Source organism: Hyla sarda, unplaced genomic scaffold (assembly GCF_029499605.1).
Source record: "Hyla sarda isolate aHylSar1 unplaced genomic scaffold, aHylSar1.hap1 scaffold_67, whole genome shotgun sequence".
Lineage (NCBI taxonomy): Eukaryota > Metazoa > Chordata > Amphibia > Anura > Hylidae > Hyla > Hyla sarda.
In genome coordinates this window covers 544171-559559 of record NW_026610686.1, presented here as the reverse complement: position 1 = coordinate 559559, position 15389 = coordinate 544171, and the positions used below count along the sequence as shown (strand labels likewise).

General features: G+C 47.0%; 1 protein-coding gene across 6 annotated transcripts in view; it reads left to right on the top strand.

The window, feature by feature from the left end:
- Positions 1–15389, top strand: part of LOC130343140 (microtubule-actin cross-linking factor 1, isoforms 6/7-like) — a 262925-nt gene that overhangs the window by 185459 nt on the left and 62077 nt on the right. For 5 of the 6 annotated variants that reach the window (XR_008882553.1, XM_056554326.1, XM_056554325.1 and 2 more), the window contains 6 exons: positions 1233–1358; positions 1439–1582; positions 2371–2559; positions 2703–2814; positions 8851–9020; positions 9979–10141. Coding sequence is in view for 5 of the 6 variants with exons in the window: in XM_056554326.1 (XP_056410301.1) it covers positions 1233–1358; positions 1439–1582; positions 2371–2559; positions 2703–2814; positions 8851–9020; positions 9979–10141 (904 nt within the window). In the remaining variant the exon portion in view is untranslated. Of the gene's footprint in view, positions 1–1232; positions 1359–1438; positions 1583–2370; positions 2560–2702; positions 2815–8850; positions 9021–9978; positions 10142–15389 lie in introns of those variants that run through there. The other variant, XM_056554327.1, reaches the window with a different exon arrangement.

The window sequence follows — 15389 nt, the reverse complement described above, 5'->3', positions numbered from 1 at the left end:
ACAGGGGGCGGGGCTGTAATCACATGTCATTATATTGCTATTATATCAGTGATGTCATACAGGGGGCGGGCTGTGATCATGTCATTATATCAGTGATGTCATACAGGGGGCGGGGCTGTGATCACGTCATATTACTATTATATTATATCAGTGATGTCATACAGGGGGCGGGGCTGTGATCACATGTCATTATATTACTATTATATTATATCAGTGATGTCATACAGAGGGCGGGACTGTGATCACATGTCATTATATTACTATTATATTATATCAGTGATGTCATGCAGGGGGCGGGGCTGTAATCACATGTCATTATATTACTATTATATTATATCAGTGATATCATACAGGGGGCGGGGCTGTGATCACATGTCATATTATTATATTATATCAGTGATGTCATACAGGGGGCGGGGCTGTGATCACATGTCATTATATTACTATTATATTATATCAGTGATGTCATACGGGGGCGGGGCTGTAATCACATGTCATTATATTGCTATTATATCAGTGATGTCATACAGGGGGCGGGGCTGTGATCATGTCATTATATCAGTGATGTCATACAGGGGGCGGGGCTGTGATCACGTCATATTACTATTATATTATATCAGTGATGTCATACAGGGGGCGGGGCTGTGATCACATGTCATTATATTACTATTATATCAGTGATGTCATACAGGGGGCGGGGCTGTGATCACATGTCATTATATTACTATTATATTATATCAGTGATGTCATACAGAGGGCGGGGCTGTGATCACATGTCATTATATTACTATTATATTATATCAGTGATATCATACAGGGGGCGGGGCTATGATCACATGTCATATTATTATATTATATCAGTGATGTCATACAGGGGGCGGGGCTGTGATCACTTGTCATTATATTACTAATATATTATATCAGTGATGTCATACAGGGGGCGGGGCTGTAATCACATGTCATTATATTGCTATTATATCAGTGATGTCATACAGGGGACGGGGCTGTGATCATGTCATTATATCAGTGATGTCATACAGGGGGCGGGGCTGTGATCACGTCATATTACTATTATATTATATCAGTGATGTCATACAGGGGGGGGCTGTGATCACATGTCATTATATTACTATTATATTATATCAGTGATGTCATACAGAGGGCGGGACTGTGATTACTCAGACATGGTCTCGGGGCAGGTTGTCCTGTGATATTTTGGGGGTCTCTCTCAGGCGGTGGAGTTCCACTCTCTGGTCAGTTCTTTCTTGGATGGTCTCACGGAGTCTGAGCGGACGCTGAGATGCGGGGTGATTCCAGAGGAGGAGCAGGCACTGCAGGAGTGTCAGGCGCAGCAGCAGGTGGGACCCTTCAATATGTGATGTGTGGCCCCTATATGGCTGTATACGTCTGCAGTATATAATGCTGCCCTTGTGTGCAGGAGCTGATGAAGACCCTGCAGTGTCAGCAGATGGCGCTGGAGTGTATTGTGTCCCTGGGGCAGGAGATTCTGTCTGCCTGTCACCCCGACTCCATCATCACCATCAAGTCCTGGCTGACGATCAGCAAGACCCGCTACCAGGAGGTGAGTGCTGGCGCCCCCATATCCTGATACCAGGAGGTGAGTGCAGGCGCCATCATATCCTGATACCAGGAGGTGAGTGCAGGCGCCATCATAACCCGCTACCAGGAGGTGAGTGCAGGCGCCACTATGTCCCGCTACCAGGAGGTGAGTGCAGGCGCCATCATATCCTGATACCAGAAGGTGAGTGCAGGCGCCATAATAACCCGCTACCAGGAGGTGAGTGCAGGCGCCACTATGTCCCGCTACCCGGAGGTGAGTGCAGGCGCCATCATATCCCGCTACCAGGAGGTGAGTGCAGGTCATATCCCGCTACCCAGAGTAAGTGCAGGCGCCACCATATCCCACTACCAGGAGGTGAGTGCAGGCGCCATCATATCCCGCTACCCAAAGGTAAGTGCAGGCGCCATCATATCCCGGTACCAGGAGGTGAGTGCAGGCGCCATCATATCCTGCTACCAGGAGGTGAGTGCAGGCACCATCATATCCTGCTACCAGGAGGTAAGTGCAGGCGCCATCATATCCCGCTACCCAAAGGTGAGTGCAGGCGCCATCATATCCCGGTACCAGGAGGTGAGTGCAGGCGCCATCATATCCTGCTACCAGGAGGTGAGTGCAGGCGCCATCATATCCCGCTACCCAAAGGTGAGTGCAGGCGCCATCATATCCCGCTACCAGGAGGTGAGTGCAGGCGCCACCACATCCCCCACTGCAGGTGTATTGCCACCGGTCACCACTGGGGGGAGCAGAGGAGTCCACATAAGGCTGAGGTGTCTGCTCTGTGCCCATAGGTGATGTTCTGGGCCCGCCAGCAGGGGGAGCGCATCCAGACTCAGATTCAGGCTCTGGCCACTGAGCGGGAGGAGGTTGCACGACTAATGGACTGGATCACAGCAGCAGAGGAAGCGCTCAGCCTGCGGGACCAAGAGCCCCTCCCAGAAGAGATGGCGGCCCTAGAGGAAGTCATCGCGCAGCACACGGTACGGACATCAGTATCCACTGGAGGCCTCTGTATCAGATCAAAACATTAGAAAACTGTCAGCAAACCGTGACAATGTGAACAGGACCCAAGGATAATAGAAGGTGTGTGATTATTGTGATTGTTCTGATTGGTCGCCTTCAGGTGTTTATGGAGGAGCTGAGCCGGAAGGAGCCGGAGGTGGAGAAAGTGACCAAGAATTGTAAGCGCAAAGTCATCGAACCCAGAGCTACGACCGCCCGGAAAGCGTCAGCAAGTGAGTGACCCCTGACCCCCTCGAGCTGCCCCCAGTTGTCATTATAGGTCAGGGTCAGCGCAGATCATGTGATGGGAACCTGAGGAACTGCACAGATACATAATATATATAATATAACACCATACCATCAGCTAATGTCCAGCAAATAGGTATACTCAATCCCTGGTGTCCAGAGGTTAGTGTCCCTCCCTGTATCAGGTGTTTTGGTATACTCAATCCCTGGTGTCCAGAGGTTAGTGCCCCTCCCTGTATCAGGTATTGTGGTATACTCAATCCCTGGTGCCCAGAGGTTAGTGCCCCTCTCTGTATCAGGTGTTTTGGTATACTCAATCCCTGGTGTCCAGAGGTTAGTGCCCCTCCCTGTATCAGGTATTGTGGTGTACTCAGTCCCTGGTGTCCAGAGGTTAGTGCCCCTCCCAGTATCATGTATTGGGGTGTACTCAATCCCTGGTGTTCTAGAGGTTAGGTCCCCTCCCAGTATCAGGTATTGTGGTGTACTCAATCCCTGGTGTCTAGAGGTTAGTGCCCCTCCCAGTATCAGGTATTGTGGTATACTCAATCCCTGGTGCCCAGAGGTTAGTGCCCCTCTCTGTATCAGGTATTGTGGTGTACTCAATCCCTGGTGTCCAGAGGTTAGTGCCCCTCCCTGTATCAGGTATTGTGGTGTACTCAATCCCTGGTGTCTAGAGGTTAGTGCCCCTCCCTGTATCAGGTGTTCTGGTATACTCAATCCCTGGTGTCTAGAGGTTAGTGCCCCTCCCTGTATCAAGTATTGTGGTGTACTCAATCCCTGGTGTCCAGAGGTTAGTGCCTCTCCCTGTATTAGGTGTTTTGGTATACTCAATCCCTGGTGTCCAGAGGTTAGTGCCCCTCCCTGTATCAGGTGTTTTGGTGTTCTTAGTCCCTGGTGTCCACATGCTAGTGCCCCCTCCCTGTATCAGGTGTTTCAGTTTCCTTGGTCCCTGATGTCCAGAGGTTAGTGCCCCTCCCTGTATCAGGTATTGTGGTATACTCAATCCCTGGTGTCCAGAGGTTAGTCTCCTTCCCTGTATCAGGTATTGTGGTGTGTTTAATCCCTGGTGTCTAGAGGTTAGTGCCCCTCCCAGTATCAGGTATTGTGGTGTACTCAATCCCTGGTGTCTAGAGGTTAGTGCCCCTCTCTGTATCAGATATTGTGGGGTACTCAATCCCTGGTGTCCAGAGGTTAGTGCCCCTCCCTGTATCAGGTGTTGGGGTATACTCAATCCCTGGTGTCCAGAGGTTAGTGCCCCTCCCAGTATCAGGTATTGTGGTGTACTCAATTCCTGGTGTCTAGAGGTTAGTGCCCCTCCCTGTATCAGGTATTGTGGTGTACTCAATCCCTGGTGTCTAGAGGTTAGTGCCCCTCCATGTATCAGGTATTGTGGTGTACTCGATCCCTGGTGTCTAGAGGTTAGTGCCCCTCTCTGTATTAGGTATTGTGGTGTACTCAATCCCTGGTGTCTAGAGGTTAGTGCCCCTCTCTGTATTAGGTATTGTGCTGTACTCAATCCCTGGTGTCTAGAGGTTAGTGCCCCTTCCTGTATCAGGTATTGTGGTGTACTCAATCTCTGGTGTCTAGAGGTTAGTGCCCCTCTCTGTATTAGGTATTGTGGTGTACTCAATCCCTGGTGTCTAGAGGTTAGTGCCCCTCCCTGTATTAGGTATTGTGGTGTACTCAATCTCTGGTGTCTAGAGGTTAGTGCCCCTCCCTGTATCAGATATTGTGGTGTACTCGATCCCTGGTGTCTAGAGGTTAGTGCCCCTCTCTGTATTAGGTATTGTGGTGTACTCAATCCCTGGTGTCTAGAGGTTAGTGCCCCTCTCTGTATTAGGTATTGTGGTGTACTCAATCCCTGGTGTATAGAGGTTAGTGCCCCTCCCTGTATTAGGTATTGTGGTGTACTCAATCTCTGGTGTCTAGAGGTTAGTGCCCCTCCCTGTATTAGGTATTGTGGTGTACTCAATCCCTGGTGTCTAGAGGTTAGTGCCCCTCTCTGTATTAGGTATTGTGGTGTACTCGATCCCTGGTGTCTAGAGGTTAGTGCCCCTCTCTGTATTAGATATTGTGGTGTACTCGATCCCTGGTGTCCAGAGGTTAGTGCCCCTCTCTGTATTAGGTATTGTGGTGTACTCAATCCCCAGTGTCTAGAGGTTAGTGCCCCTCCCTGTATTAGGTATTGTGATGTACTCGATCCCTGGTGTCTAGAGGTTAGTGCCCTCCCTGTATCAGGTATTGCGGTGTACTCAATCCCTGGTGTCTAGAGGTTAGTGCCCCTCTCTGTATTAGGTATTGTGGTGTACTCGATCCCTGGTGTCTAGAGGTTAGTGCCCTCCCAGTATCAGGTATTGTGGTGTACTCAATCCCTGGTGTCTAGAGGTTAGTGCCCCTCCCTGTATCAGGTATTGTGGTGCACTCGATCCCTGGTGTCTAGAGGTTAGTGCCCCTCTCTGTATTAGGTATTGTGGTGTACTCGATCCCTGGTGTCTAGAGGTTAGTGCCCTCCCAGTATCAGGTATTGTGGTGTACTCAATCCCTGGTGTCTAGAGGTTAATGCCCCTCCCTGTATCAGGTATTGTGGTGTACTCGATCCCTGGTGTCTAGAGGTTAGTGCCCCTCTCTGTATTAGGTATTGTGGTGTACTCGATCCCTGGTGTCTAGAGGTTAGTGCCCCTCCCTGTATTAGATATTGTGGTGCACTCGATCCCTAGTGTCTAGAGCTTAGTGCCCCTCTCTGTATTAGTTATTGTGGTGTACTCAATCCCTGGTGTCTAGAGGTTAGTGCCCCTCTCTGTATTAGGTATTGTGGTGCACTCGATCCCTGGTGTCTAGAGGTTAGTGCCCCTCCCTGTATCAGGTATTGTGGTGCACTCGATCCCTGGTGTCTAGAGGTTAGTGCCCTCCCAGTATCAGGTATTGTGGTGTACTCGATCCCTGGTGTCTAGAGGTTAGTGCCCTCCCAGTATCAGGTATTGTGGTGTACTCAATCTCTGGTGTCTAGAGGTTAGTGCCCCTCCCTGTATCAGATATTGTGGTGTACTCGATCCCTGGTGTCTAGAGGTTAGTGCCCCTCTCTGTATTAGGTATTGTGGTGTACTCAATCCCTGGTGTCTAGAGGTTAGTGCCCCTCTCTGTATTAGGTATTGTGGTGTACTCAATCCCTGGTGTATAGAGGTTAGTGCCCCTCCCTGTATTAGGTATTGTGGTGTACTCAATCTCTGGTGTCTAGAGGTTAGTGCCCCTCCCTGTATTAGGTATTGTGGTGTACTCAATCCCTGGTGTCTAGAGGTTAGTGCCCCTCTCTGTATTAGGTATTGTGGTGTACTCGATCCCTCGTGTCTAGAGGTTAGTGCCCCTCTCTGTATTAGATATTGTGGTGTACTCGATCCCTGGTGTCCAGAGGTTAGTGCCCCTCTCTGTATTAGGTATTGTGGTGTACTCAATCCCCAGTGTCTAGAGGTTAGTGCCCCTCCCTGTATTAGGTATTGTGATGTACTCGATCCCTGGTGTCTAGAGGTTAGTGCCCTCCCTGTATCAGGTATTGCGGTGTACTCAATCCCTGGTGTCTAGAGGTTAGTGCCCCTCTCTGTATTAGGTATTGTGGTGTACTCGATCCCTGGTGTCTAGAGGTTAGTGCCCTCCCAGTATCAGGTATTGTGGTGTACTCAATCCCTGGTGTCTAGAGGTTAGTGCCCCTCCCTGTATCAGGTATTGTGGTGCACTCGATCCCTGGTGTCTAGAGGTTAGTGCCCCTCTCTGTATTAGGTATTGTGGTGTACTCGATCCCTGGTGTCTAGAGGTTAGTGCCCTCCCAGTATCAGGTATTGTGGTGTACTCAATCCCTGGTGTCTAGAGGTTAATGCCCCTCCCTGTATCAGGTATTGTGGTGTACTCGATCCCTGGTGTCTAGAGGTTAGTGCCCCTCTCTGTATTAGGTATTGTGGTGTACTCGATCCCTGGTGTCTAGAGGTTAGTGCCCCTCCCTGTATTAGATATTGTGGTGCACTCGATCCCTAGTGTCTAGAGGTTAGTGCCCCTCTCTGTATTAGTTATTGTGGTGTACTCAATCCCTGGTGTCTAGAGGTTAGTGCCCCTCTCTGTATTAGGTATTGTGGTGCACTCGATCCCTGGTGTCTAGAGGTTAGTGCCCCTCCCTGTATCAGGTATTGTGGTGCACTCGATCCCTGGTGTCTAGAGGTTAGTGCCCTCCCAGTATCAGGTATTGTGGTGTACTCGATCCCTGGTGTCTAGAGGTTAGTGCCCTCCCAGTATCAGGTATTGTGGTGTACTCAATCCCTGGTGTCTAGAGGTTAGTGCCCCTCCCTGTATCGGGTATTGTGGTGCACTCGATCCCTGGTGTCTAGAGGTTAGTGCCCCTCTCTGTATTAGGTATTGTGGTGTACTCGATCCCTGGTGTCTAGAGGTTAGTGCCCCTCCCTGTATTAGGTATTGTGGTGCACTCGCTCCCTAGTGTCTAGAGGTTAGTGCCCCTCTCTGTATTAGGTATTGTGGTGCACTCGATCCCTGGTGTCTAGAGGTTAGTGCCCCTCCCTGTATCAGGTATTGTGGTGCACTCGATCCCTGGTGTCTAGAGGTTAGTGCCCTCCCAGTATCAGGTATTGTGGTGTACTCAATCCCTGGTGTCTAGAGGTTAGTGCCCCTCCCTGTATCGGGTATTGTGGTGCACTCGATCCCTGGTGTCTAGAGGTTAGTGCCCCTCTCTGTATTAGGTATTGTGGTGTACTCGATCCCTGGTGTCTAGAGGTTAGTGCCCCTCCCTGTATTAGGTATTGTGGTGCACTCGCTCCCTAGTGTCTAGAGGTTAGTGCCCCTCTCTGTATTAGGTATTGTGGTGCACTCGATCCCTGGTGTCTAGAGGTTAGTGCCCCTCCCTGTATCAGGTATTGTGGTGCACTCGATCCCTGGTGTCTAGAGGTTAGTGCCCTCCCAGTATCAGGTATTGTGGTGTACTCGATCCCTGGTGTCTAGAGGTTAGTGCCCTCCCAGTATCAGGTATTGTGGTGTACTCAATCCCTGGTGTCTAGAGGTTAGTGCCCCTCCCTGTATCGGGTATTGTGGTGCACTCGATCCCTGGTGTCTAGAGGTTAGTGCCCCTCTCTGTATTAGGTATTGTGGTGTACTCGATCCCTGGTGTCTAGAGGTTAGTGCCCTCCCAGTATCAGGTATTGTGGTGTACTCAATCCCTGGTGTCTAGAGGTTAGTGCCCCTCCCTGTATCGGGTATTGTGGTGCACTCGATCCCTGGTGTCTAGAGGTTAGTGCCCCTCTCTGTATTAGGTATTGTGGTGCACTCGATCCCTGGTGTCTAGAGGTTAGTGCCCCTCCCTGTATCAGGTATTGTGGTGCACTCGATCCCTGGTGTCTAGAGGTTAGTGCCCTCCCAGTATCAGGTATTGTGGTGTACTCGATCCCTGGTGTCTAGAGGTTAGTGCCCTCCCAGTATCAGGTATTGTGGTGTACTCAATCCCTGGTGTCTAGAGGTTAGTGCCCCTCCCTGTATCGGGTATTGTGGTGCACTCGATCCCTGGTGTCTAGAGGTTAGTGCCCCTCTCTGTATTAGGTATTGTGGTGTACTCGATCCCTGGTGTCTAGAGGTTAGTGCCCCTCCCTGTATTAGGTATTGTGGTGCACTCGCTCCCTAGTGTCTAGAGGTTAGTGCCCCTCTCTGTATTAGTTATTGTGGTGTACTCGATCCCTGGTGTCTAGAGGTTAGTGCCCTCCCAGTATCAGGTATTGTGGTGTACTCGATACCTGGTGTCTAGAGGTTAGTGCCCTCCCAGTATCAGGTATTGTGGTGTACTCAATCCCTGGTGTCTAGAGGTTAGTGCTCTGTACCCTAGTAGTTTTGCAGAAATCAGAGGGCGGAGCATTTGTTACCTGATCTCATCCTTCATAAGTAGCAGCTGTGGTCATGTGACAACCGTTCCATTGTGTGATGTTGCTGTATATAGATCATGTGATCTGAGGTGTTGGTGTAAACGCTGTTTGTTGTTTTAGAAAGACAAAACTCTGTGAAGCCTCTTCAGACCGGCCCCTCCATCCCTCTCCAAGAACTGGCCCCCCGGACCCCGCACATGGCGCAGCTCCTGAACCGCTGGCAGCAGCTCTGGTTCCTGGCCTTAGACCGTCAGTGTCGTCTTCAGAACGCCCTTCAGCGGCTGCATGAGGTAGGGTCTGCACACGCCCCGCCCACAGGAACCTCAGGATGATCCCGCCCCCAGGACCCTGAGTATGGCCTCTCCCCCAGGACCCTTAATATGGCCCTGTCCACAGGACCCTGAAGATGGCCCCGCCCACAGGAACATCAGTATGGCCCCTACACAGAACCCTCAGGATGGCCCCACCCATGACCCTCAGGATGGCCCCGCCCCATGACCCTCATGATACCCCACCCCCAGGGCACCCCAAGGGCACTCATGATGGCACTGTCCCCAGGACCTTCAATACGGACCCTACCCCCCAGGACCCTCAGGATGGCCCCATCCCCAAGACCCTCACTATACCCTACCCCCCAGGACCCTCAGGATGGCTCCGCCCCAAGACCCTCAGTATACCCTACCCCAGGACCCTCAGGATGGCCCCGCCCCCAAGACCCTCCGTATACCCTACCCCCAGGACCTTTTGGATGGCTCCGCCCCCAAGACCCTCAGTATTACCTACCCCCAGGACCCTCAGGATGGCCCCGCCCCCAAGACCCTCAGTATACCCTACCCCCAGGACCCTCAGGATGGCTCCGCCCCAAGACCCTCAGTATACCCTACCCCCAGGACCCTCAGGATGGCTCCTCCCCAAGACCCTCAGTATACCCTACCCCCAGGACCCTCAGGATGGCCCCGCCCCCAAGACCCTCAGTATACCCTACCCCCAGGACCCTTTGGATGGCTCCGCCCCCAAGACCCTCAGTATACCCTACCCCCAGGACCCTTTGGATGGCTCCACCCCCAAGACCCTCAGTATACCCTACCCCCAGGACCCTCAGGATGGCCCCGCCCACAAGACCCTCAGTATACCCTACCCCCAGGACCCTTTGGATGGCTCCGCCCCCAAGACCCTCAGTATACCATACCCCCAGGACCCTTTGGATGGCTCCGCCCCTGGCTCATTGCTCTACCTTGTCTCTTCCAGTTGCAGGAGTTTGCCCACTTTGACTTTGCGGTGTGGCGGAAGCGATACATGCAGTGGATCGGGCAGATGAAATCCCGTATTCTGGACGTCTTCCGAGGAATCGATCGGGATCAGGACGGGAGGATCAGCCAGCGAGAGTTCATGGAGAGTGTCCTGTCCTCCAGTAAGTATCTGTTCCCTCCAGAACAACCAATCACAGCTCACATCCTAAAGAGCTCCAGTAAAATGAAAGCTGAGCTGCGATTGGTTGTTATGGGGAAAACAGAAGGTTTTTGTCTCAGACAGATTAACTCTGGTCCATTATCTCAGAGCATTGATGACTTATTACCTCATTACTGACTTATTATCTCACTGATGACTTATTATCTCACTAATGACATTATCTCATTAATGACTTATTATCTCACTAATGACTTATTATCTCACTGATGACTTATTATCTCACTAATGACTTATTACCTCATTACTGACTTATTATCTCCTGATGACTTATTATCTCATTGATGACTTATTATCTCACTGATGACTTATTATCTCATTGATGACTTATTACCTCATTACTGACTTATTATCTCACTGATGACTTATTATCTCACTAATGACTTATTACCTCATTACTGACTTATTATCTCACTGATGACTTATTATCTCACTAATGACATTATCTCATTAATGACTTATTATCTCACTAATGACTTATTATCTCACTGATGACTTATTATCTCACTGATGACTTATTATCTCATTAATGACTTATTATCTCACTGATGACTTATTATCTCATTGATGACTTATTATCTCACTGATGACTTATTATCTCACTGATGACTTATTATCTCATTGATGACTTATTATCTCACTGATGACTTATTATCTCATTGATGACTTATTACCTCATTAATGACTTATCTCACTAATGACTTATTATCTCATTGATGACTTATTATCCCATTAATGACTTATTATCTCACTGATGACTTATTATCTCACTGATGACTTATTATCTCATTAATGACTTATCTCACTGATGACTTATTACCTCATTAATGACTTATTATCTCACTGATGACTTATTACCTCATTAATGATTTATTATCTCACTGATGACTTATTATCTCATTGATGACTTATTATCTCACTGATGACTTATTACCTAATTAATGACTTATCTCACTGATGACTTATTATCTCACTAATGACTTATTATCTCTGAGCATTGATGACTTATTATCTCACTGATGACTTATCTCATTGATGACTTATTATCTCACTGATGACTTATTATCTCATTGATGACTTCTCACTGATGACTTATTATCTCACTGATGACTTATTATCTCACTGATGACTTATTATCTCATTAATTACTTATTATCTCATTGATGACTTATTATCTCAGAGCATTGATGACTTATTATCTCACTGATGACTTATTATCTCACTAATGACTTATTATCTCACTGATGACCTATTATCTCATTGATGACTTATTATCTCATTAATGACTTATTATCTCCTGATGACTTATTATCTCACTGATGACTTATTATCTCATTGATGACTTCTCACTGATGACTTATTATCTCACTGATGACTTATTATCTCACTGATGACTTATTATCTCATTAATTACTTATTATCTCATTGATGACTTATTATCTCAGAGCATTGATGACTTATTATCTCATTGATGACTTATTATCTCAGAGCATTGATGACTTATTATCTCACTGATGACCTATTATCTCATTGATGACTTATTATCTGATTGATGACTTATTATCTCACTGATGACTTATTATCTCATTGATGACTTATTATCTCCTGATGACTTATTATCTCACTGATGACTTATTATCTCACTGATGACTTATTATCTCATTAATGACTTATTACCTCATTGATGACTTATTATCTCACTGATGACTTATTATCTCCTGATGACTTATTATCTCATTAATTACTTATTATCTCATTGATGACTTATTATCTCACTGATGACTTATTATCTCACTGATGACTTATTATCTCACTGATGACTTATTATCTCAGAGCACTGATGACTTATTATCTCACTGATGACTTATTATCTCACTGATGACTTATTATCTCACTGATGACTTATTATCTCAGAGCACTGATGACTTATTATCTCACTGATGACTTATTATCTCATTGATGACTTATTGTCTCATTGATGACTTATTATCTCACTGATGACTTATTATCTCCTGATGACTTATTATCTCATTAATTACTTATTATCTCATTGATGACTTATTATCTCACTGATGACTTATTATCTCACTGATGACTTATTATCTCACTGATGACTTATTATCTCAGAGCACTGATGACTTATTATCTCACTGATGACTTATTATCTCACTGATGACTTATTATCTCACTGATGACTTATTATCTCACTGATGACTTATCTCCTGATGACTTATTATCTCATTAATTACTTATTATCTCATTGATGACTTATTATCTCACTGATGACTTATTATCTCACTGATGACTTATTATCTCACTTATGACTTATCTCATTACTGACTTATTATCTCACTGATGACTTATTATCTCACTGATGACTTATCTCACTGATGACTTATTATCTCACTGATGACTTATTATCTCACTGATGACTTATTATCTCACTGATCACTTATTATACCACTGATCACTTATTATCTCACTGATGACTTATTATCTCACTGATGACTTATCTCACTGATGACTTATTATCTCACTGATGACTTATTATCTCACTGATGACTTATCTCACTGATGACTTATTATCTCACTGATGACTTATTATCTCACTGATGACTTATTATCTCACTGATGACTTATTATCTCACTGATGACTTATTATCTCAGAGCATTGATGACTTATTATCTCAGAGCATTGATGACTGTAACTGTAGGGGGGTGGGGGCTGTCAGTGGCTACATGTAGGAATGAAAGGCAAAAAAAGAAAAAGACTAGGCACTATATATAGACGCACCCCACAATATATACAGTATAGAATGTATATCTTTATTTAATTAACCAACCAATTGTAGCACAAACATTTAAAACCACTTAAAAACATGTGAGAGATAGAAAACAAGGTGGAGGATTATAATCCCTATAAGCACCTACCCCTCCCAGGTAAGTACAATGAGCCTATGGCCGGGGTCCCTGGAATGAAAGTTAAAGTAAGAGGTCCTGCATGTATACAATGGCCGGGCACAGGTAAAAATGGACAATCACAAAACCAAATGTAACAAGATGACTGTCGCCATTGGCCAAATGCTAAACTATAACAACAGCCTCAAACAGAGCACATGATAATACCAGGGGCACCCTCACAACCAAGGGGGGACACAGCAGCTCCGCGCGATCCGCAGTCCCTCGGGAGTAAAGTGTGTTACATGGTGCAAGAATAAATATTCCTATAAACTAGATACACCTGCACGTGCTGCATACAAGGCTAATAAAACTACAATATGTACTGATCCCGGAGGCCACATGACCTACTCACCACCATGAGGCGTGACGCCATGTACCATGTGACAAAACCGGAAGTTACATAACACGTATAGCGCGTACACTGGCCCTGATTTACTAAGAATGTTGTGTAGGTTTCTTTGTGGGTTTTAATTCCCTACAATTTATTTTCCAAGGTATTTACTAAGGTTTCCCTACATTTTCCACTTTCCCTACATTTTGTTTTTTTTTACACCTCCTCTGATCTGTCGGGTTTTCCTCATCTCAAATCCACCACATTTTCTGTGGAAACCTTAGTTTATATATTGTTTTTTTGTGAAAATGTTGGGAATATGCGCCTTTTCTGAGATCACGCCCCATTTCCCCAATGACCACGCCCTTTTCGGGTTTTCTTCGCAATATGGAGAGTTAGTCGGGGTTTTTTCAATTCTGGCACAAAATCTGGCGCAGAAAGAATTTCGGATGCAATGCGACAGAATCTGGCACGCGAACGTGTATTGAGGCCAGCCACTGAACTCTCGCCATATAAGTTTAAGAGATACGTGATTCCACATGTGACCGGAAGTATATCCTATAACAGGAAGTGTGGCACCCCTATGTTACAACAAAAAAACGGATGTGGGGCAAAATAGAGACCCATAACACTGACGGAAGTGGGGCCACACCAAGAGCAATCCCAATATGCCATCCAAAGACCGAGCTGCACCCCAATATACGCCAACAATGCATGACCGACCAAGTGAAAGTATAATTGTGAAATTAAAGGAGTAGTCCAGTGGTGATTCAGTGGTGAGCAACTTATCCCCTATCCTAAGGATAGGGGATAAGTTGCAGATCACGGGGGGGTCCGACCGCTGGGGCCCCCGCTATCTCCTGTACGGAGCCCTAACAGCCCGCCGGAAGGGGGCGTGTCGACCTCTGCACGAATCGGCGGCCGACACGCCCCCTCAATACAACTCTATGGCAGAGCGAAGCGCTGCCTTCGGCAATCTCCGGCTCTGCCATTGAGATGTATTGAGGGGGCGTGTCGGCCGCCGCTTCGTGCGGGGGTCGACACCCGCTATCTGGCCGGAGAGCCTGGCCCCCGTACAGAGAGATCGCAGGGGGCCCCAGCGGTCGGACCCCCCGCGATCTCAAACTTATCCCCTATCCTTAGTTTTTCACCCTTTAAAGAAAATGATTGGGGCTCAAGGTCAAGGGCATTAATATTAATTTTATTCTATATATTATGCACAATAAAATAGCGGAGTCCGTGTCACACAGGGCCCTTGTGAGAACACGGCGTCAACTAGAAATATATAAAAAAATCAGTTGTAAAAAATTATGATAAATGATTGCACTGTGACCACCATAAAATAGATCAAATTCATTGGTATCTTCACAATAAAAGTACATAAAATCAGCTGCAAAAAGTCACTTAATTGTCCATATAAGTGCTCCAATGAAATGTCACTGTAGAAAATCAATTATTGAAAAAAGTCAAAGTTAATAGCAACTGCCTATCAGCGCGCTGTAACCAATAGCAACCGCTGGGGCACTTATAGATAGCTGTATTCTGCAGTTACTGCAATTTTCGAGTAGCAGCAAATCCTGTATTGTATCTACAGTCAATCAATTGTAGCAATATGTGATACTTTTAAGCTTTTATGCTCACCCCCCCCCCCCCCCCTTGGGAACGCAAGTTGAATTCCTTGGTCGTTGCGAAGTCGTCTGCTAGCGATGTTCCGGCTCCCGACGCTGTGAGAGGGTACCACTAGAGACTCGGCCGTCTCCTGTATTGGTGATGCGGGTACAGGTGGGCTCCGGATAGTGGTGCCTGCAGCGCTTACAAGAAGGGTCCTCTGCAGGTGGTGGCGGCGTCCTCGGGGCAGCGAGGACGCGCTTTGAGGATGAAAGTGCTTTATCACAGGTTC